Below are 22,166 nucleotides of genomic sequence, written 5' to 3'. Positions count from 1 at the left end.
CTGCAGCAGCCCAAGAAATCTTTTATGGCTCTAAGTGTCTAAGTGTCCTTTTCTGGGTCTTAAGCTGGCAATGCCCTCTCACCACTCATCCTTGATTTGGAGCTATGGTCCCATGCAAGACCATGTTAAACATGAGACAGGAACCCTATGTGTTGCAGAAAGCAATCTGGTTTCTCTGCCTCATTAAACACAGCCCAGGACAGAGCTCAATGGTTATACTGAGCAGTTGGTATGTGGTGAAAGATGGGGAAAGAGCAGCTAGCTGGGCAACAGAAGTTGGTTCCTATGTTTCCACTTAGCTATTCAACCAGGCTGCTGGGTGTCCCTTAGCCAAGTTAATCTGCTCTTTAGGCAGCTTGGCTTCAAGCTGGGCTCAGTGGTGGCACCATCCCTCCTCAGGCGTGGACAGTGCTGTGCTAGCAACCCCCCACCCCTAAAGATGTCTGACTCAGGAGCAGAGACCAAGGCCACATGGGGCTGAGCCATTTAGTAACCAGGACCTTGGGAGGCACATGAGCTCAGAGCAGTGGTCTTGCCTCCTCCCAGCCCCCAGCCCTGTAGCTGATGAGAGATTTAACAACAGTCCAGAAATGCAGCTCAATCAGAAGCTGCTGCATGGCAACTAATAATGCAAAAGAGCCACAAGTCTTCTCAGAGAGGAGTACAGTGTTGGGGCTGGGTAAGAATTAGCACCCCACAGAACTTTCTTCCCAGCACAACACCTACTTCTTAACTGTGAACAAAGCTTCGCTGACTCTTTTAATAGGAAAATCCTGCTTTAAGAGAGAATTCGGAGCATATGAAACCCAGAGAATTCACATCATGAGGGAAATTTCAGCTGTCACAGATAGGGGTTCTTTCCATGCAGTTCCCCCTGCTGCATTAAAAAGCTGATTGGCTGTTGTTACCTAAGAGAGGCAGGCAGGGAAGCTAATGACAGGATCCCTCAGGCACTTTAAGATAAAAGAGACTAAATTAATTTTAATGTTAATGGAAATACATAATTAGAATGCTCCAAATCTGAATAATCTAGTCTTTCAAAACCTCTGGCAAACAGGCTCCCAGTCCAGAACCTTGTTGCCTGGCCAGACCAGCTGGGCTCCAAGCAGGCATTCCCAGAATAGACTGGCAGAGCCAAACACCTCAAAGCAGCCCTGCCCACGCCTCTCCAAGGCCTTGTGCCCCACTTTGGCCCAGCTATCCCAGTCTCGACTATGCCAAGCACACAGGGCTGTGAGGCCAGAGGACTCCCCCAGCCCTCCGGTCTCCTTAGGGAGGGGCCTTTGTAGCTCTCCTGGGCCAACCCTCAGAGTCTGAGCCACCCAGTGCAGGCAAAACCCACTGTGACGCTGACGAAAACTATCACAAGATTGAGAAGTAGGATTTCTTGGCAAGAAGAAGGGGTAATAAAAAGCTAGGGTGTGGGAAGAGGTGATGGAGTGCCACCTCAGCGGGAGCCCCTAGCAGCTGGATAGTTGAGACTGGAGCAGGACCTGAGAGGATAGGAGGAATCTTCTGGTCTCTTTCCCAGTTGTCTAGCAATGCTGCACAGGCAGGAAGGGAGGTAGGGACAGTGAGTAAGAGTTCCAGCCCAGAACTGCGAGGGTTATGTAGAGCCACCGCAGCCCTCGAACAGGCCTGAGGAAAGCTGGGCGTGCAGACAAGGGTGCCATGGCAGCAGGCACACAGGACAAGAACGCGCACAGGCCTGTGACTTGTCTGCCCAGCACCCGCTCTGCTCAGCCACCTTCACCAAACCTCCTGTGGGGTCAAAGGAGTTATAATCTTTGTTTAGTGGATGCAGCTATAGCCCTGGCAGACATGTGAGTGCTCTGGGTCCTCTAAAGGTGAGCACGGGGGACTCCTTGGGCCCGTGCACTCTGCGGGGCTCCTACTAGCCTACAGCTGTCCTCCTCTGCCTGTGTGGAGAAGGGCACCCTTCCTCCACTGCCTGCCTTTGCCCAAGGAGAAAAACCAGAGGATGGTGATGGGAAGAGGGTTCCAGAAATTTCAGGTCTTTCCTTGTAACATGCCTGTGACTTTGGGGCTTGGTTTCCTTACTGTTAACATGCATGCTGGTAAGACCTGAAACTTTTGGAGCAGTTCATTTCAGAGCTGGGCTCGAATCTGGGCTAGACTCTAAGGCTCATGCTCTTTATGCTAAATGCCCCTTTCTCCTTGGAATTTCTTAAGGACCTCTTAAGCCACACCCTGCTTTGTTCTCTCCAGAAGGGCCAGACATTCTCAAGACTTTAGAGAACAAAGCAACTCACAGGATCCTTTCCCTGTATGTATGACATGGAAAATATGGCAATGCTAGGAAATGCTTTCCCCAAGTGCCAGGCCATCCCTCAGTCCTAAGCCCCTACCTACCCAGTGCTCAATTTCAATCTCTTATAGGAAACATTATTTCTGCAGCATGCTCCAGCCACACTTGTCCATCTGGCTGAGCACTTCTCAGATGTAGAGTCTCCCAAGGTTCACCCGAGCCACACACATCTAGCCTAGCTCACTACTGTCTATTCTCCTCACCGCCCCTCCAACTCAGACATGGAATATGAGGACCAAAAAGGACTTTGAGGATCTGGGTCCATCTCTTGAAACAGAATGTGAGGGCCCAGGGGCTGAGACCTGCCAAAGGCAATAGGTGGAGGCAGCCCTAACCCCCTGCTCATCACACTGTAACCAGTACAGCTTCTGGATTCCCTATCTGCCAGGGCTCTGGGAAGGAGTCTTCAATCGGTGCTGCAGACTAGCTCTTACCCAAACACTAACACATCCTCCAAATAGGGGTGGGCCTGCAAGCCTGGCCAACCCCTCTGGCCTCCTGGGTACACTGCTGACCAGGCTGCATGCCAAGGAACCACCTGAGACACCAGCTCAGGGGCTGAAACCCCACTCTCCAGGCTTATTAAGAGGGGAGGGCTAACTACCTCCACCATTAGGGGCTTTGGAGCTCCTCACCTGGGTTTGGGGACCTCCAGGGGACTGCTACCCATCCTGAAAAAGTCAGAATGGTTCGAGGATGAGGAGCTGGAAGACTTGGCTTCCCCCAGCCCCTGGTGGGAAGGCAGGCGGTCCTCTGAGGGCTGTGACCGGTTCCAGAGCACACTCTGTGGAGAGGATGAGTGGCTCTTCCTCCTGCAGTAGAAAGAGTAGGGCTGTTGGCCAAGGGGCCACCCCAGGCAAGCCCTCTGCCCACTTTTACCAAATCTCAGGGCCCGGTCCTTCCTTCTACTGGGAAAATGCCACATAAGAATGGGTATACATTAGTATTCCCTCAGGCTTGGCTATGGGCAGCAAGAGCTGGGTCTTCAGAGGGACTGTGACATCCAAATAATGCTGGCCTACTGGCCTCAGAGCACATGCTAGATTTGTAACTAATAGCTCAGAAACTGCCCCTCCTTCCAAATGTTATGCAAAATTTTGAGTCATTTGTCTAGAGACAGAGTCAGCAGATTCTCAGAGGAGTTTACCCTCCAACAAGTCCCCAATTCCCAATCATCATTTTGTAGTCCCTTCTCATTTTCTTCTTTTCTCTACTTGCCCCCCACCCCCACCCCACCCCCCGCAACCTCCCAGGCAAATGATACAAGGGAGCTCCTCCAGGGAGTCTTCTTAACACCAGCCTCCCCTCACCCCACCCTGTCTGCCCAGCCCGGCAGCTTCTTTCTTCATCTCACAGAGAGCCCCAGTCCTTTATGTTCCTGGGCCACCACGGACAGTGCCCCTCACCAACCAGATGGCTGGCCTCTGAGGTCCAGGAGAGACAGCAGGACAGGGAGTTGTGCTCTCAGCCCTACTGTCGGGGGTCCCTTTTGTTCTTGGGGCTCCCTGGAGCTGGTGGCCCTGGGCCACAGCTGTGAGCAAGCTTAGTTCCAGCCTGGCCCCTCACCAAGCTGCCTGAGTCTGTGCTCCTGCAGGGACCAGCTCCACGGCCTCATAGGTGAAACTCCCGGCGGCTCCTGGGGAGCTCTCCATGACCAGAGAGAAGTCACTGCCAAGGCTGGTGGTGCTGCCACGGTCCTTTCGTCCTGAAAGAAGCAAGTGCCATCAGTCAGCACATTATCTTCTCACACTACTGGTCCCCCACTTCTTCCATACCATACAGCTGGAAAGAGAAGTTTCTAGAACAAACAGTTCCTGTGTGGTCTATACTAAGAAATATGCACAGAGGAAGGGAAACCTGCTGGGGCCTGTAACTCACTCAGCATACAGATATCTTCCAGAGTGAAGCCTGCGTCCCGGGCTGGTAAACTCTTCCTCCTGTAAACAGAAACCAGAATAGTGAATTACATTCGTGGCAGGGGGCTCTTTTGTCATCCCCATGCCCAGCATACTGCTTGCCCGGGAAAGAAGCTCCAACTCACTGACAACTCAATGAGACATGTCCTACCTAGAGTGTTGCAAAACATTAGGCCACTTCTGAGAGGCCAGCAAAGTCTGACTCCTTCCTTTCACCTTGTCCCCCCAGAGTTCAATCTGGTCCAACACACCTAGGAGCTTGGATTTGGAAGGCAAGTGAATTCAGAAAAGATACCAACTCTCACAGAGGTCGTAAGGCAACTGCCAGACAAGACTCCTGTGCTTCCCAGGCTGGAGGCAGATTGTTCCACGATGGTGGGCTGCACAGCGACGCAGACACACCGCTGCAGCAGCCCAGGGAAGGGCAGGCAGAAGAATTTGCCTCAGCCAGAGACTGGGGTGTCGGGAGTCCTCCTTTGCTTCGGCTGGCTTTTCCCTGCAGCAGTGTGCCCTTAGTCACCAGAGACCACTCCTTGGTCCGAAAGCCCTTCTGCTAGTATGACTGCAGGCAGACCCCAGCCCTGCCTCACAGGCAGAAGAGCCTCTTCCCTGACTAGATGTCACCAGGGATCCCTACCCTGGCCTCAGAGGTCAGCTTGCCAAGCAGGCAGGGAAGCCAGGCAAGGCTAAGACAGTGAGTGAGACCCTGCCTACCCTTCCCAGAATGGTCCTTCCCAGAGCGCCCTGCCCAGAGTGAGAGAAAAGCCTTCTCCTCACCTCTGTGTCTTCAGAGCAGAGAACTCCTCAGAGATGATATGCTTCAAAAAATTGAAGCAGAAGAAGAAAATCTGAAGAAACCAAAAAGCAATACACATGAGAAGACAGCTTTCTCCAAGGAAGAGAATCTAGCAGCCAGCCACCTGGTCAGCCTGCTGACAGTTAACAGCCCTGCCTCGGGGACCCTGATGGATACTCTGCTCTATAAACAGTACAGGTGGGAAAGGGCTTAGCAGACCGGGCAGATGTGCCTGGGCGGAGCCAAGGAAGGTTTCATACATGGGTAAGCCACGGAGTTTTCCAACCGCCTTCAAATTCAACATGCATGTTCTCAAGCTACTGAAAAGGATAAAGAGAATGGCAGCTTTCCCCCTCAGTCTCTTCTAAGAATCCCAAGGAGAGAGGCTAACCAGGAAGAACAGCTGGGAGAGAGATTATTTGGGGGTGAGATTAATGGACAACATGGGAACATAATGGAAGGGAAAGGGATCAGATTTTGTAGGGGAAACACCCAGATATAGTAGTTCAAAACGACCAGGGTTCAGGGACAGCCATGATCTGGCTCAGAATCTGAGATGGGCACAGGCAGGAAATGCTTCTGACCTCTAGCTGCATCCCCACCACTCTGGGCAAATTCCCTCTCTTCCTTTCCAGCCAGTGCCCTAGTCAAATGGGCCTCCATGAAGTGCACAAAGGCAGTCTCTGGGGGCGGGGCGCCTGGGTGGCTCAGTCGGTTGAGCAGCTGACTCTTGATTTCCACTCAGGTCCTGATCTCACGGTTCATGAGTTCGAGCCCCTTGTCAGGCTCTGCCCTGAGGTGACAGTGCAGAGCCTGCTTGGGATTCTCTCTCTCTCCCTCTCTCTGCCCCTCCCCTCTGCTTGCATACGCATGCGCGCGCTCTCTCAAAATAAACAAATGTTTAAAAAAACGCAGTCTCTGCACTTTTTAAATAAACTCCACAGTGACTCCGAAAGGTGTGGCCCATCAAACCCTCACTCAGATAAACACCCACACACTATCCCAGAACCCCAGACGATTTCCTCAAACAAACAACCCCCACCTCCACCACCAAAAAGGGAGGGCAGGTACCCAGGTGGGGTCAGTATGAAAATGTGTGTTACATAAAATTAAATAGGTGTCTTCACCACAGACTCTTTTTTAAAGTCTTTAATATGCCAGTACGCTGTGAACCTCGAGGGCTGGAGACAAGGACAGAGTGCTGTTTAAGAGGCCCCTAGGTTTTGTTTTTTTGTTTGTTTTAAAGCATCAGTGTCTGGAGTGTCTGGTTGGGGTAAGGGAAAAGCCCAGGCATGCTTGGGTGGCTCAGTTGGTTGAGCATCTGACTTCAGCTCAGGTCATGATTTCACAGTCCATGAGTTTGAGCCCCACATCGGGCTCTGTGCTGCAGCTTGGAGCCTGGAGCCTCCTTCAGATTCTGTGTCTCCCTCTCTCTTTGCCCCTCCTCCACTCATGCTCTGTCTCTCAAAAATGAATAAATGTTAAAACATTAAAAAAAAAAAAAAAAAGCCCACACCCTGAAAACTGACCCTCCCAGCTGAGAAGACCCTCTTGTTTATGCTGAGAGATGGCCAGGGTCTGAATCCAGACCCTGCTGGGCTCAGCCTCATCCACTGTCCAGTTTCTGAAGGCAGAATCTGCCTTCCTTTGGGGGTGAGGGAGATGGTGTGGTGTGCAGAATGCTCTGGAGCACCAGTGAGTCTCAAAATGACAGGCTGCAAAGGGGCTTTATGTGCCAATTTCAATGCCAAAGTCACCGCCTCTGACAGAGTTCATGGAGGCCTCTGAGGAACAGGCTTATGAGCTCTGCAGCCCTGGCAGATGCGATAAGCACTCAGAAGAAGAGATCTGGAAGGGGAGAGGAGCCGCTGAGAGGGAGGAACAAAAGGAGGAGGCACAAGATAAGATGCTTGGAAAGAAGGCAGCCTCAGGAGGGTGAGAAAGACGTTTCAGGAAAAGGGGGGTGGGTGGACAGGGGGCAGAAAAGAAAGCGCTAACGCTGTGTGACAGCTCCCACACTGGGCACCTAGACTCATTCTCTTTGTGAGGCAGCACAATTAACACCAGGAGACCCAAGGTTAATCACATTACTCAAGGTCACCAGGTAATAGGTGGGAAAACCAGGGTTCAAACTCGGGTCTGACTCCCGGTCTGTGCGCTGGGCAAACAGGCTGAAAAACAAGCCCACCAAAGAGGCAAAGACTGCAAAAAGCAGAAAAGGATGGGGTGTGGAGACGACAGAGAGGGAAAGAAGGGACGGCACCCAGAGAGTAAGGGAACCCTGGAGCTCTGCTGGCTGTGCCTGGTCTGGGCCTGGGGTGGTGGTAAGCAGTTGGGCAAGACTCTGCTTAGTCGGCTGGCCCTGGGGCTTCAAAGCTGCTGACTGGGTGTGATGAGGAAAAGAGACAGGAAAGAGCCTCTGGGTTGTAGCTGTAGGGCTGAGGGGCCAAGGAAAAGCTTGTAACTTGGTTCCATAATTGAGTGCAGAAAACAAGGTCACCCATAAGAAAAATGGCAGCAAAAGCAAGGGGAAGAGAACTGACAGATGAAGTGATTGCAGCCATATGGGCAAATGTCTTATCTCTACCTCAGGGAGAAGAACAGAGGGTCAGGACTGGGGCTATAGTGCTGGTGCTTTTCGGGCCGTGCTGCCCGATCCCTACACAATGGAGCAAGGAACTGCTCCCTCTGTGTGGACACCAAACAGAAGTCACGCTAATGGTCTCAGGGCCCAGGTGTTTACTCATAGTACCCACCTCCTCTCCTTTGCTGAGCCGATCTACCAACATGTGCCTGAAACAAGAAGGTGAGGAGGTCAAAGAGAGCAGCGCCATGACAGGAGGTCAAAGGGGGACTGCAGTCACAGTGGGGAGACCCTGGCTTTGGCACTACAACCTCAGGTGGGGCCTAACAAGCACCTTCAGGCTTCCCCAAAGAGGAGGGATGTCTTCACCTCTAGCCCTGTCACACAAGCCACCACACCCAAATACACTTGGAAACGCAGTTCCCAAGGCACTGCCCCCACCCAACAACCTGACATTCCCCAAAGGCTTACCCGAAGAGGAACCAGTCGTAGGCCACAGTCAGGTAGAGGATCTCAGCAGGCTTTAGGGATGTGTGGATAAGCCCATCCTGGAAGAAACCAGAGAGACCGCCAAGTTTAGAAAGGTGACCCCCACGATAAAGCCCCCTCCTTGTCTCAGAAGCTGAACTGCAACCACAGACGCAGTGACAACCAGGCTGCCCCAAAGCCCCAAGAACAGTGTTGAACCCAGCACTTGCTCTCAACACTTGGGGTCCCTCACTCCAAATCTCGATTTTCTGGAGACAGTCCTAATTCTCCCAAAGGGTAGATCTTGGTAGATGGCCTCTGAAAGCTCCCTGACTCCACAGCCCAGCCCATCCATACTCACAGCCCACAAGGAAAGGCGCAGGAGAGAGATGAAGAGTGGTGTCCGGTCCCAGCCCGAGATACAGTGTACCAGCAGCCCGCTGTCATCTACTCAGGAACCACACAACAGGAGGCCCAGAAGAAAAGCATATGAGTGGATGAGTAGGGGACATGCTCCCGCCCTGGCCTAGTGTCAGAAAGCCAGGCTAGCCCTACTCTCCTTCTTCCTGGTGGGCCTCTCCAAGATTCGTCTCCAACCTAGTTCTGGAAAGGGGTGGGTGATAGGCACTTGTCTCTGTACACAGCATTTCTTCTTTCTTGTGGCTATCTTTCTAGGTACTTCTTAGAAAGCAATGCTGCTCAAGCAGGTCTTTTAGGTGAGGCTGGTCTGCAACTCCCCACCTGGGGCCCTACAGGTACTCTGAGGGAAGACGATTCTTCACTGTGCAGGGCTTTCCCAGGAACTACAGGACATTTGGGATCCTTGGCTAAGGACCCACTAAATGCTAGCAGGCTTTCTCCAATTCCTACAACAGCCACCTCTCCAGAGGTCCCCTTGAGGGGCAGTACTGCCCAGGTAGAGAACCACTGCCTAATTCCAGAGGCTGGTATGACTTTTTTGTACACCTGGCCACAGTGACTGGTTCAAGGATGGGCACTTGACCCAAACTGGGCCAATGAGCATGAGCTCTGGGACAGAGGCTCGCTCTCTCTTCAGGGGAGGTAAGATGGCAGGATACAAGTCAAGAATGGGTGCCAGCCATGAAGCTAACCAGAAACAAGGAGAGTGGGTTTGAGAAACAAGGAGATTCTTTGTGACATTTCTTAGGCACCTGGCTCTGCTGTGGGGCTTTCTTGGTTATATAAGCAACATGTTTTTACTTGTTTGAGCAAGAGCAACCCCACAGAAGTCTTGACTGGTATCAATGAGTCCACCAGCCCACCCTAGAGACACTGAGCATGACAGACCCAACCAATCACAACAGCCAAGCCGCCTGGAGTACCATCTGGAGAACACGCCCTCTAGGGACTTTTGTGTGTGCCCAGTAAGAAACCAGGACTGATTTTTCTCTCATCTTTCTGAATTAGAAGAGGCATTTCTGACCCCACACACAACACTGATGATCAAAGGTCAGCTGCCCTTAGTGTAGAAACACTGTGTGTAGTTCAGATGGTAAGTAGTGCACAATGTAGTTTTCTAAGGTTTTGGGGAAGAGGAACAAGGATGCCAATGGACAGGGGAATCCCCAAATCCTTTTCCCATAAAGCAAAAGGTAGGTGTGTGACCCCAACAAACATGTTCACAGTATCATGACCTGGGAATACCCAGAAGGTCCAATGGCTTGAGAGTTCACACAGAGGCAGACTCACCGTCGCTGTTAATTATGGAAAGCAGCAGTTTCAGGTAGTTTTGTGTTTGTTGCACCAGGTCCCAACTCTGTTGAAGAATGATAAAAGGTCTCTTGGTATTGATATTTAACTCAGGGAATTCAACGGATTTGAAAAATAAAATCCAATAGTTATTCTGAGGCAACAAGACCCAGGATCTTGGTCACTGTCCACAGGCCCTAAATCCCAGATAATCTGACATTTCACTCCCCACTCCAAGAGGTCTCTCCCTGCACCCTTACCCTGTGGGCCACCATCACCCTGTGCTCTACCACGATGTGATGGTGAGGGATGGGAAGCCACGCAGGGGCCTGGGCAACTCACAGCCCCACACCCAGCAGCAGCTACACGTTAGCCTCCTCTAAGCCCTGGGCTCCCAGCACGGCTTTCCACGGAGTTGGTGGCAGCAAACAAAGAGCCTGAGCCTACAACCACTGCTGCCAAACGCAAAGAGCCATTCTTTCACCCATGATGACATCAGAGAAAATATCAACCGTCTCATCGACCATGTGGCTTTCATGTTTTACTGCTATTCACTGCAAACTCTGTCCTTTGATGAGTAATAAGTATAGTCTGTTTGGCAGACAAGATCTTTTAATACAGGAGGTCCATGAGGTGGGAGATGAAATATAAGAAAAACTGCAAAGAGATGGGAACTTCTGTTCTAGCCCAAGCAAAAGGTCCAAACCAGACGCTCTGAGAAACAGTCTACTGGAATCTGGAATTCCATGGGAGGGCCTGACCCGATTCTGAGTGCCCGTTCCCCTAGCTGGGGGAAGCCTCCTAACACAACTACGTATCATTGTTCTGGGGCTATGTGGAGAGGGCAGCAAGTGCCAGTGAGAAAGCACTTCCTGGGGGAGGGTGAACATGGCACCTGTAACCATAATGGTTTTCCCAGGAATTTAAAACAGGCTCATTTACCTGACCCTCCACAGCCCCTGGAGAGCTCTGACCCACTTTCAGCAGCTCTTGAGATGGTCGCTTGCAGCACTGCACTAATAAAGTTGCTACCCGTAGCAGCACAGGGGTCTTGTCACTCATCTGGCTCAACCTGTCATACATACCATTGCCAACAGACTTCCTCTGAGCTGTTGATTCTTTTAAAAAAAATTTTTTTTTTCAATGTTTATTTATTTTTGGGACAGAGAGAGACAGAGCATGAATGGGGGAGGGGCAGAGAGAGAGGGAGACACAGAATCTGAAACAGGCTCCAGGCTCTGAGCCATCAGCCCAGAGCCCGACGCAGGGCTCGAACTCACGGACCGCGAGATCGTGACCTGGCTGAAGTTGGACGCTTAACCGACTGCGCCACCCAGGCGCCCCTGAGCTGTTGATTCTTGTGGGTGAGGAAAAGCAGGAGGGGGAAGGGAGGAGGCAGGAGCTATGCAACAGCACAAAGTCCGGGGAGGTCAGGTAAGCCGGGGAAGACTGCAGCAGCCAGAAGGCAGGAAGTGACCCAGGGCTGTAGCCTGCAGAGCTCTGGTAACTACGGTGGCTACCGGAAGGGGATACCAATGACCAGGGAGAGGCAGCAGATTCACTGTGCCCAGTGCTGGGGTAGGAACCAGAGGCTGGAGGGGGGGAGGGGGAGCTCTGGGTTGGTAGAGGCCCAAAGTCCTATAGCTCATCTGAGCTGGGGCAGAACCCAGCCCTGCCAGAGTCACCTTTGCAGTCACGTGCTATATACTACGGGGACTCTCTTCCTAAGCGCTCCATGAAAAAGTCTCTGGGGATAGAGCGGAGCACCATGCCACTGCTTATGTGTCTATGCTTGGAGTACTCTTCCCCATGGCTGGCAAACTCTTACTCATCCTTCAAAAGCCCACCCCTGTTATGTTCTATTGAGTCTTCAGCAGCCATAGATCAATACCTCTGCTGCCCAGGTGACGGTTATGTTTTGCCTCTTTTCCTAGACTGAGCCTAGTGAGGGCGGAGGCGGTTTTGGAATCCTTTGCATCCTCAAGGCTTAGTGCTTTGGGATGAGGAGTAGAATGTTACCTCTCTATTCATGGTCAGGCTCCAGCTTGAGGAGAAGCAGGCACTGGAAGGGGCCTTGCAGCCCAGAAACAATGAGCACACCTCTAAGGAATTCAATCTGGTTATGTGGAGGGCAGCAACACCAAAACATGTACTGCCAGAAGTGTTCCCACACTTGTGAACACGAACTGAGGGCCCCTCCCCGGCAAACAGCAGGGTCCATGATGGCCTGGGCCCCAACAGGGCTGCAGGAGAGGGAAGACAAGGAGAACTGCCGCCAGTGTGCTGACTAAAAGGCACCTGTAGGATCCTGCAGGACCATATAACCAGCCAGCAAGTTGAGCGTAGCATGATCCATGGGGATCAGGAGGGAAGCTTCCTGAAGGTGGTGACATCCATATAAGAGGGAAGGGAAAGGAGACAAGTGTTTCTGTCAGAGGGAACAGCGTGCGCAAACCAGGAGAACACTCTTCTCTAAGGGGCTAAAAGGAGGCCAGTGTGACTGGAGGAGAAGAGGGAGAGGACGGCTAGTCACCAGAACAAGGCTGAACTGTGTGGAGCTGAGCAGCCCACATAAGGGTCACTGGACTGTACTCTGAGGAAAATGGGAAAGTCAGTGGCACATTCTAAGGAAGGGGTGACAATAATGACCTTTGACCATCATTTGAGTACTGCTATCTACCAGGCCCTACTCAAGTGCTTTACGTTCACGATTTCTAGTCCCGCCTCAGGGTGGCCCCACTCAGATGTGAGATGCCAGGAGATGACGGGGCCTGGACTAGGCTTAGTGGTACAACAGATGGAGGCAAGGTCTGGAGAGTTTCACCAGGGGCAGAGATTTATAGAACCGATGACCCTGGCAATGGAGGTGGGAGGAAAACCCCCCAAGTTTCAACTTTGAGTATCTGGGTAAGTGGTGGATGGCCGGGGGATGCTGTGGGTTGTAGCCAATTCCATTTCAGGAATCCTGCATTTAGGGTGTTGCCTGAAAGGACACTTGTAAGAGGTGATGTAGGTGTGGATCCCCAAGAAAGGCCTGGCCCAGAGTTCCGGGCGTGGTGACCTAGCAGGGGGTAACAGAGTGGATGGCAGACAAGATCACCTGGGGAGGTAAGGAGGAGTAACAGGGAGTCCTGACACTCGTGCTGAAGGGGCAGACAGGGCTGAGCCTACATATGGACTGAGGAAGAGGATGGTAGGAGGACCAGTGAGACTCAGGGTCTGAGCAATACTGGAGAGGCAGGCATCGCGGGAAAATGCCCTGCCTGCCTACTTTTTGTGCCCAGGATTTTATTAGTGTTCACTCTCTCAAGTTAACAAGCTAGCAGCCTACTTCTTAATTATCATCATTAAAGTTGGTCTGGCATTTCAGTTAAGAGGCCACTTTCACACTGTGATCATACTTGAACCTCGCCACAACTCTGAAACAGGCGCTGTCAGCTCCACTTGTAGAGGACAGTGAGGCCACTTGCTCAAAGCCACGAAGTGGTGAGAGAAGGGCCGGGTGAGCTGCAGCCTGAATCCAATGCCTCCACCTACTAAGCAGAGCTCCTCCTCAGATGCACAGGACACCTTCCTGAACAGACATATACCCCTGGCAGTATCAACACATCAAACCCGTACATTCGCACCTTATTTGTTTAAGTAAGTAGTTCAACAGACCCAGTTTGTGCCCAAGGAGAAACAACAGTGCCAGAAAAGAGAGTAAGGGTGGCCCGGGGTAGGGCCTATCCGGCACCTCTGCATACAACAAATTTAGAAGGAAAAGTGCGGGTTCCTTTGGCCACTCAGTCTGTCTAGGACAACAGAGCCCACGGTGATATGGGAGTACACAGCTGCCTACCAGGTGAGCTGGGCCTCTCAGACAGAGGGAGATCTGAAGGCTGGATGGGAACTGGCCAGACCTGGGAGCACAGAAAAAAGGGAGGGAAACAGAATGTTTTCTGGGTATTCACTGGCTTGGCCTTTCCGGCTCTAGGCTCCATGCCAGTTTCTGTGCTGGGGATGCACAAGCTATGGCTTCCCATCCTCCTGAAGCTCAGTCTATTGGAGATGGAGAAGCAGGTCTCTAAATCGGTGACTACAGTTCAGTGGAAAATTCCATGACAGACATACTCAGGGTAAAAGGGGATGCAGATACAGGCATCCAACCCTCTGGGGAGAGGGGAGAGGAGGTACATCAGGGAAGTCTTCCTGGAGTAGACACTGGAGCAGAATCCTAAAGGCACTGTGTCATCCAGATAAGAGGAGGTGACGAAGTGGCAGCCAGGTAGAAGGAACAGATGCAGGGAAGGCAGTGGCAAGAGCAAGGATAGTGGTCTCGGCTGAAGCAAGTGGCAAGGACACTGCTGATGGCCTTTGGGGCTTCTACAGTGGGCTAAACATCGTAGAGAGAGGGATTCATGGAGACTGGGGCTCCATCCATGGTGAGAGGGGAGACAGCACAATGGAAATAATTTTAAAGTTTCTATAATCAAACGAGGTCAGACAGCTCTGCACTTCCTCTGGCAGAACATGCATTTAAAAGGAAAAATGAAAAACAGTCACTAAAGACCAGAGCTGGAAAAGCAGACTCCATGAGGTCCTCTGGAAACAGAACCTGCTGGTGGATGTACATCTTTGAGTGAGTCATGATCAGAAAGCTTTGATTTTCTGGGCCAAGAGCAAATCAGGAGAGAGTTAAATGGATAATCAGTTCCTTCTTTCCCAGGCTGTGAGAAGTCAGAGGGCACGAGTCAGACCTTCTGGTATCTGCGTGAAGGACTTCTGGGGCCAGTACCAGGGCCCCCTGTACCCCTCCCCTATCCCACCCTGCTCGAGTTGGACCCCTCACCTGATATTGGCTCCAGTCAATGTTCAGAGAGCAAGTCAGGAAATCGGGGATGCTCAGTGGGGCATCGACGTAGTCCTGGGGACAGAAAGACACCTGTGAGATGCAGGCCGGCCACCCGAAGAAGCCATGGTGACAGGGAAGGTCATGGCCCTGAAGGTGTGTCTACCAGAGTCTGGCCTTCCACAGTGCTTGCCTTCTCCAGGCCAGATGCCTATGCTACCCAGCAAGTGACAGTTTTAAAATCAAAGGGACCAGATTAGTGCTTCCAAGTGGAGCTTTTCAGTGGGCCATTCTAGTGTCTGCTGCTGAGACAGACATGATGAATCTGTATTCAGCATCCAGCAGCCTCCTGTGGCCTGCTCCCGCTGACTGGGAAAGGAAGAGAATGCTGGTCTCACTTTTTACACAGATGGTGGAACAGACAGGAAAGAGATTTCCTATTTTGTCCCTGAAAAATCCTTTGAAGAAACAAATTACAGGGGGACAGGAAAGTATATATAAAAAAATATATGAAAGTATATATGAAAATATGTATATATATAAACATATACATACAAAGAAAAGAGGGAGAGAAAATAATGATACTCATCCATGGAAGAGAAGAAAAAGGAAAAGGGTAGTTGTTTTCTCCAAGAAGACTGCAAGCTGTTCTCCAGGTCTCCCTTTGCAAAGAGATGTTAAGATCGGGGCGCCCGAGTGGCTCAGTCGGTTGAGTAACTGACTCTTGGGTTTCAGCTCAGGTCATGAACTCAAAGTTCATGAGATGGCGCCCCACATTGGGCTCTGTGCTTTTGATTCTTTTCTTCTGCCCCTCCCCTGCGCGCTCTCTCAAAATAAATAAACATTTAAAAAAATGTTAAGTTGATAAATGTTACTGCTCATACCTGCTTCCAGTTAAAAATGAGCCCTTCAGCCATGTAATCTCGATCCTTATATTCCTTGAAAAATTCACAGCCTGGAAAAGAAGGGCAGAGTTAAGATATTACCCTTGCTAATCCAGTTTCCTGAGAGGGCCCTGAGTGCTGAAGGACCAAGGTGACCACCAGCTCACACACTTCTCCGTGCTGGTGAGCCCCATCTGAGGCCACAGCTGATATGCGTGAGCACTAGCACGGGCAGGTGACAGCTAGGGAATGAGTCTCCAGTACTCCTTTGGTTTCTGACTACAAGCCTTCCTGATGAGGTACTGACTGCCTGCACACCTCTTTGTATCTATCTCTCTCCATCTGGGCTCCGTGGTTATTGGTCACTTCTCCCTACTCCTAGGTCCCTTTGTCCTACATGTCCCTGAAGCGCCAACAGCCGTCAAACAAAGCATGGCTTACAATCTGAGTGCCGGCAGCACTTTCTGCAGCCACTTATCTAGTTACTGAGGGTCACTCTCTCTAACACTGACATCACAGGCCTCCAGGGACATACTGGAAAAGACCACAGACAGTGCCTGAAATGTGACAGGTACTCACGAGACATTTCCATTTCCAACAAACCTGGCCAAGAGGTACTTTTCTGAATCGTTCTCTAGAGAAATTGAAAGAAACCACGCCAGGGTAGGCCCTCAGGAATATAGAGAGGAACAGTGGAGAGAAAGGGCTTCAGCAACATTCTCAGTTTCAAATCTTAGCCTTTCACTCAGCTCTGTGACTGCAAACAGCCTTGATTTTTTCATTTGTATAATGGTTCGAGATGAAATGAAACAATATATATAAAACACCTAGGAAGCACTGGTGCGAATGGCTTTCAGATGACAGCACACTGTTATTATGACTATGCCACTGTGAGAAGAGCCCACAGTGCCAGCCCTGCAGCTTATACTCAACTGCTTGGCTCAAAGAGAATGAGGCTTGCTCGTATGCCACGGCACAGTAAGCATTCTGGGGCTGCTGTGGCTCCAAGCCACAAGAGTGGGAGAAGGCACTCTGAGGTAGCTTCTTGAAGTAATTCTCACTTCCTCAACCAGAACCAATACAAACTCTGGAGCGCACACGCCTCCGGCCACAGGTGCAAGTCTGCTGAGGTCCCCAAAGGCAATCCAACAGTTGTCTGAATTGTGTGGAGGTGGCCACAGGCCAAAAAAAACTCACATGGAACTTCCCCAGCTACTCTTGGGCCAAGTTCCTGTGGGAGGCCACCCCAGGGAGGACAGAAAGGGTTCCTTCAGAGAGGAAAGTCTGGAGACACGGCCCATGCTCTCTGCACTCTAATCCCTCAGGCCTCGCTGCTGACTGAGAAGTCAGGAAACAATCCTCAGCTCTAACACTCCAGCCTATTCCAGGATGCTTCACTGGCAGAAAGGAGAAATATAAATATCAGACAGAGGCCCTGGAATTATGAGCCCAGGTTTAGAAAAGACACCAATTATCTGAGCTTCTTTGAAGGATTGTTTTCCCAAACTCGACCTGCTCAAATCAATACTGCAGGCTCTGGCTGAGCTCTGGCCAGCCTGTGATGCAGAGGCAATTTCATGGGAGAAATGGATGGAATTAAAATAGATTCAGTCCCCAAGGCAATGCCTGACATTCATTACCTGAACAGACTTCCAAACCCACTGAAAGTCAAGAAGGATGGGACCAAAAGCGGGGGTGAGAAGAGCCACTCACTCAAGGCGAAAACCAATCAGACTTGTGCTGTGGAGTTTTCAGTCTATTTTGGTGTCCTGAAGGAAGTGTTTCCAGAACACTTCTCCTGTTCAAGGGCCAGTCCAAGCCCAAGTTACTTGGACAGAGCTAGAAATGACAGCATCGGACTTCCTGTGTGGCCTCACAGTCATTAGAGGACTCAGCTGAGATGCCTTGAACAGCTACAAACTGCAGTTTGTGACTGGGTTTTGTCAATGGTTAACTATTTCTTTTCCTTGAGATGAAGTAATTCAGGCTTGTAAAGAAATTCAAGAACACAAGTATAGCAGGTAAAAAGTGCTTCTCCTGCTCCTCACCTGGGTGTGTGGTAGCATCCTCCCCACCTCTGGCTTTTTGGTTTCTGTTGGTCCCTTTCTCCTTCCCTCCCACAGACACACACACCCAATTGCCAGATGTAGTATGTAAATACTTTGGCAAGAACAGGGGGAGAAAATCCACAGGTTGTATCGTCTTACCATTTTGGCATATTTCTTCCTCACCCTTTCGTGTAACCACATTTCCCCTTCTACTGCTGACGTACTATACAATTTTGTGTCCTGCTGGGTGTCTTAAGCATCTTTCTATGAGTATGCAATATTTCTATGACTATGTCATCATCACTCTAAGGAGAATGTTTCTTGCATTCTGCTGGTATAAACAGACAGTGGGATGAACATCCCCAGGCCCACGTTAGCTGCATTTGTGGTCTGTTGCATAACTGCATCGAAGGGTGTTAGCGTTTCGGAAGTCTGGTAACGGGTTGCCTCACTACAGCAGAAAGGATACTGTGCTCCAGTTCTGAAGCAGTGGTATGCAAACTTTTACCAAAACTATTTTTTCTAAACCCAGCTCTACTTAGAAATGAAATATAAAAAAAGAAAGTGATGCTTGGTTCCTCACACAGCTTTCCTGTTGAGCAGGGTACTTCGGTCTGTGGACCCCAAGACATCTCTTGGGGGTCAAGAGCTAGGTCTGAAAATGAGCTTTAGAGCTAACAGCCCCAGCGCAGACACTCTGGGTAGGACACTTCTGTCACAACGTGGCTCTGATACTGTCAAGCCCACAGCAGCATCATGACGGTTTGCATCTACCCAAAGTGGCTTTCAAGAAGAGGAACTTCCCTGAGCCTCTCCTCCACGTACCCATGATTTAGCCTGCTGTTTACTGAGGACCTGCCGGGGATGGGTCCAGCACTTCACTATGAAATAAGCACCATTCTCTTCATTTTATGGAGAGGATAAAGCCAGTGATAAGTAGGATTAAGGGACTTGTTCAAGGACACACAGTACTATGGCTGGCACTCACGCCCCACTCTGCATGGCACTAACCACTAAGCTGGCAGAGAAGAGTGAAGTGACACTCCAGGGGAGGCCACTGTGAAAGTGCCAAGCTATCACAGGTTGTGGCTTGGATACCACCAGCTCACACCAGTGAGGATACCCTCTCCCGCCAAGTACTAGATTAACTTGTTGTTCTAATGAGAAGACCTGGCTGAACAGCAACCTGCCATCATGGGCCCACCTTGCTATTGGCTATGTGGCTCCAATAAGAGGAGACAAGGTCCAGTGCAGAACTGAAGGCAGATGCTGATACTGAGAAGTAGGCGAGACATTTCAAGGAGAAAGAGTACACTTGCTGCTGTCTTGTGCGGACATTAGGGCTCTCTGGCCTCCCTTGCTGGACAAGCAGGTACTGTCAGAAAGCTTAAATGTTACCAGCTGGACCAGTACAGCTTTAGCGTCCAGTGCACACAATACTGCCCTGGCCACAGGTTGTATGCAGATCTGTGCACCAGAGACAAACGCAGCTAGCTCTGTGTACACCAAAGTGCCTTATAACATGGTGAGGCCACCAACCGTGTAAAACTGGAGACAGAGCAATTATGTTCTTTATCACCAGAAGGACCTCACCTGGGGCAATTTCCATAAATAACTTGATCACCCTAAGACAGACATTCAAAGGTTCACATCCACATGGGCCAGTGCAGTGTGATTAGCTGCTGACACAGAGCACTAGTAACGTTGTTCTATGCTGAAATAGCAGTTTACCTGCACAGGGCACTTTGACACACACGATCTCATCTAAGCTTCACAACAAAACCTTGAGTTAAGCCTTTCCAAGTTCCAAATGACATCTGAGAAAACCTGAGGCTTGGAGAGGTGAAGTAACTCGCTCAAGGTTGTAGTAGTAGTACCTGAGCCAGGACTCAATCCCTGGAGTGGAAAGTGCCTTCCGGGACAGTGTCCTACCCTAAGTGTGAGAGCTTAAGAGTGAGACTCTCAGTGTCCTATGCTGATCAATGTAAGATGTTCCGGGAAAGATCCCGGGTGCCTATGTACCTAAGTGTAGAAGGACTGCAAATGGCCTCTGACACTTGACTAGAAAAGAGCTCCCTACCTGGATACGGGATGGAGAGGAGAGTGAAGTCGGCATAGCGCTGGGCTTTGTCCACCTTCTCGGAGGAGGTTACGCTACAAGACAGGACACAATGTGTTATGGCATCACAACACATACGCACCATTCCCCAATGAGCAATTACAACATCAAATGAACCTCTTGCTAAACTACTCTTCAGGGGTGCCTGGGTGGCTCAGTCAGTTGTACGTCTTGATTTCGTCTCAGGTCACCACCTCATGGTAAATGAGTTCAAGCCCCGCATAGGGGGCTCTGTGCTGACAGCATGGAGCCTGCTTGGGATTCTGTCTCCCTCTGTCTCTGCCCTTACCCCGCTTGCAGTCTCTTTCTCAAAAATAAATAAATAAATAAACATAAAAAACAAACAAGCAAACCCACAACTACTCTTCAGAATCAGGAATGATTTCCTTCAGCAGTGCTTACTTTGAACAATCGAGAAATATAACTTCTCTGCCCCCTACTCCACTTCTCAAGCAAGAGAGGTTTTACTCTCTAGTTCGACAGCAACCATAAGCAGAACAAGCTTCCCACTAAGCCCCACAAATGAGGACAGCACAGCTGCCCTGACCCAGCATGGGGAGTCAGCCAAGAGCAAGCAACTGAGACACTGTGCAAAGGGGCCTTTTGGGAGACTCTGGCCTCTTTGGTGTTCTCCAATATTCACTGATGACACTCCTAAACAGGACGGACAAATGGCATCTGACAGGGAAAGACTTAGGGCATTATGACAGACGAAGGGAAGAAGGGCAAAGGGAATGTTCAGGCACCTACAGAATGCTAAGTTGTAAGGCCTCAGTATGCCCTACTTTGTAGGACAAACTCAACATAAGTAAGAGTCAATATTATGAAAAAAAGTGTTGGGAAAAACTACAGTCTCATCACCTCATTATTTTCAAATGTTCTCTCCTATCAGATATCAAGATTTAGTCTATATGTGAAATAAAAATTGGGCACATGCTGATTTTTGTTGTTGTTCCATTTAGAAAGAGAGTCTAATCCACCAGAGATGGCGAGAGCTTGGAACCAAGGCAAAAACCTTCAAGAGTATTTAAGAGAAGGAGGCAGCACAGCACAGGTTAGAGACTCATGGTGCCTCAGTTATTATCTGCATGACCTTGAGCAAGTTACTTAACCTCTCTGTGCTTCAGTTTCTCACCTGGAAGAGAGGGGTAGTAGAGTCTGCCTTGCAAGAACATTTGAAGATACAGCTAGAAGATGTACAGAGAGCCCTCAGCATGCGGCCCAGCGTGTGGTGAGCCTTTGGTCACTGCTATATACCATCACTGACCTGAAAAGCTGTGAACACATCACTTCTGCCCATTTCGCAGCAGGTGCCCTGTACTTACTTCATACCAAACTTCACCTTCTTGTTCTCCACCATCAGGTCACAGATGTATTTGACTGACAGGTACCGAAGCAGCTTGATGTCATAGCCTCTGACCTTATCAAAAAGATGTGTGTCGGAACTTCTGAAACAAAGAGCCAGGGGGAGAAGATGTACTACACATTTGTTCAGAGAAGTTTGGGGGGTGGGGGGTAGGGAGCGTGTTCAAGGAGGTATAGATGTCATTGGTAAGAACTTCTATTTCCCTTCTCCAGAAGACAGAGGGAGGGCCAAGACAGGACAACTGGTTTCAGGGAAGGTGACTTTCTAAGAGATTACTCTGCTCTCTGGGACTCATTTCAAAGGGGAGCAATTGGCAGCCAAAAACCGGGAAAGGGCTTTTGGGCACTACTTGACATTAAGCCAGAAGACTCAAGATAATCTCCGAGTTCTAAAAAGCAGCAAGCTGGTGGCTGATAGAGTCTTTGAGCTTCCATTAGAGTTTATCTCCCTCCACCCACCCTTTTTCCCATTTATGATCATTTTTAGCCACAGGATTTTCTCATAATGTAACAGGGTGAAATGCGTGTTGGGAGATGGACTTTTGAGAGTTATTTTATCAACTGATCGTGGAATAGTAGCAGGTGAATTCCCTCTACTTAGCAGGTCTAAGAAGCAGAGAGATAAAATTTTTCCTAATCCTCCAGGCTGTCTTTTGATCAGTCATACAGATAAAGGCAAAAGTGGAACAAGTAAACAGTCCCCATTAATTTTTTAATGCCCACTGCTTTGCTGTACACAGCAGTCTCCTTGCCAAGAACAGCGTATGCTATGGAAGGCGGCCTGGCTGAGGCCGAGGTCGTCTGATCCCAGGGGAAGAGCCAAACATTCTTGAGCACAAGCCAGGGTTGCTGCTCTTGGAACTAACAGGCAGAACTGGGCATAGTGAGATGAGTTTTCATGCACCAAGCCATGATTTGGGGCAGCTGATCTTACTAGGGTGCTTGTGCGCATTCCAGAGATGTTTGACACCAGTTAAAGACTTTCCACGGGTACAGACCATGCAAAGGAGCTTTTCCAAAACATCCTTGGGTGTCATTTTCTAAAATCATTTGGAAAGGAGGCAGGAAGAATGTGAACCAACCCATTTCCTCTCTTTAAGGGGGTCTAAAAGAGTT

At 50.1% G+C, this 22,166-nt stretch overlaps 2 protein-coding genes across 4 annotated transcripts in view; both read right to left on the bottom strand.

Annotated features, from left to right (window-relative positions):
• CPNE9 (copine family member 9) overlaps nucleotides 1-3,077 on the bottom strand; it is a 31,271-nt gene extending 28,194 nt beyond the window's left edge. The window contains exon 1 of the mRNA XM_043588031.1: nucleotides 2,965-3,077. The gene's annotated coding sequence lies outside the window, so the exon portion shown is untranslated. The remainder of the gene's footprint in view (nucleotides 1-2,964) is intronic.
• The window catches only part of MTMR14 (myotubularin related protein 14), a 45,276-nt gene that overhangs the window by 8,033 nt on the left and 15,077 nt on the right, over nucleotides 1-22,166 (bottom strand). For 2 of the 3 annotated variants that reach the window (XM_043588028.1, XM_043588029.1), the window contains exons 6-17: nucleotides 21,011-21,133; nucleotides 19,647-19,720; nucleotides 15,519-15,589; nucleotides 14,635-14,709; nucleotides 9,804-9,870; nucleotides 8,455-8,540; nucleotides 8,097-8,173; nucleotides 7,798-7,834; nucleotides 5,023-5,093; nucleotides 4,208-4,266; nucleotides 3,896-4,034; nucleotides 2,965-3,141 (exon numbers count right to left, since the gene is read on the bottom strand). In XM_043588028.1, coding sequence (XP_043443963.1) covers nucleotides 2,965-3,141; nucleotides 3,896-4,034; nucleotides 4,208-4,266; nucleotides 5,023-5,093; nucleotides 7,798-7,834; nucleotides 8,097-8,173; nucleotides 8,455-8,540; nucleotides 9,804-9,870; nucleotides 14,635-14,709; nucleotides 15,519-15,589; nucleotides 19,647-19,720; nucleotides 21,011-21,133 — 1,056 coding nt within the window. The remainder of the gene's footprint in view (nucleotides 1-2,964; nucleotides 3,142-3,895; nucleotides 4,035-4,207; nucleotides 4,267-5,022; nucleotides 5,094-7,797; nucleotides 7,835-8,096; nucleotides 8,174-8,454; nucleotides 8,541-9,803; nucleotides 9,871-14,634; nucleotides 14,710-15,518; nucleotides 15,590-19,646; nucleotides 19,721-21,010; nucleotides 21,134-22,166) is intronic. The other variant, XM_043588030.1, reaches the window with a different exon arrangement.

Source organism: Prionailurus bengalensis, chromosome A2 (genome assembly GCF_016509475.1).
Source record: "Prionailurus bengalensis isolate Pbe53 chromosome A2, Fcat_Pben_1.1_paternal_pri, whole genome shotgun sequence".
Classification (NCBI taxonomy): domain Eukaryota; kingdom Metazoa; phylum Chordata; class Mammalia; order Carnivora; family Felidae; genus Prionailurus; species Prionailurus bengalensis.
This window is presented reverse-complemented; position numbering and strand designations above follow the sequence as displayed.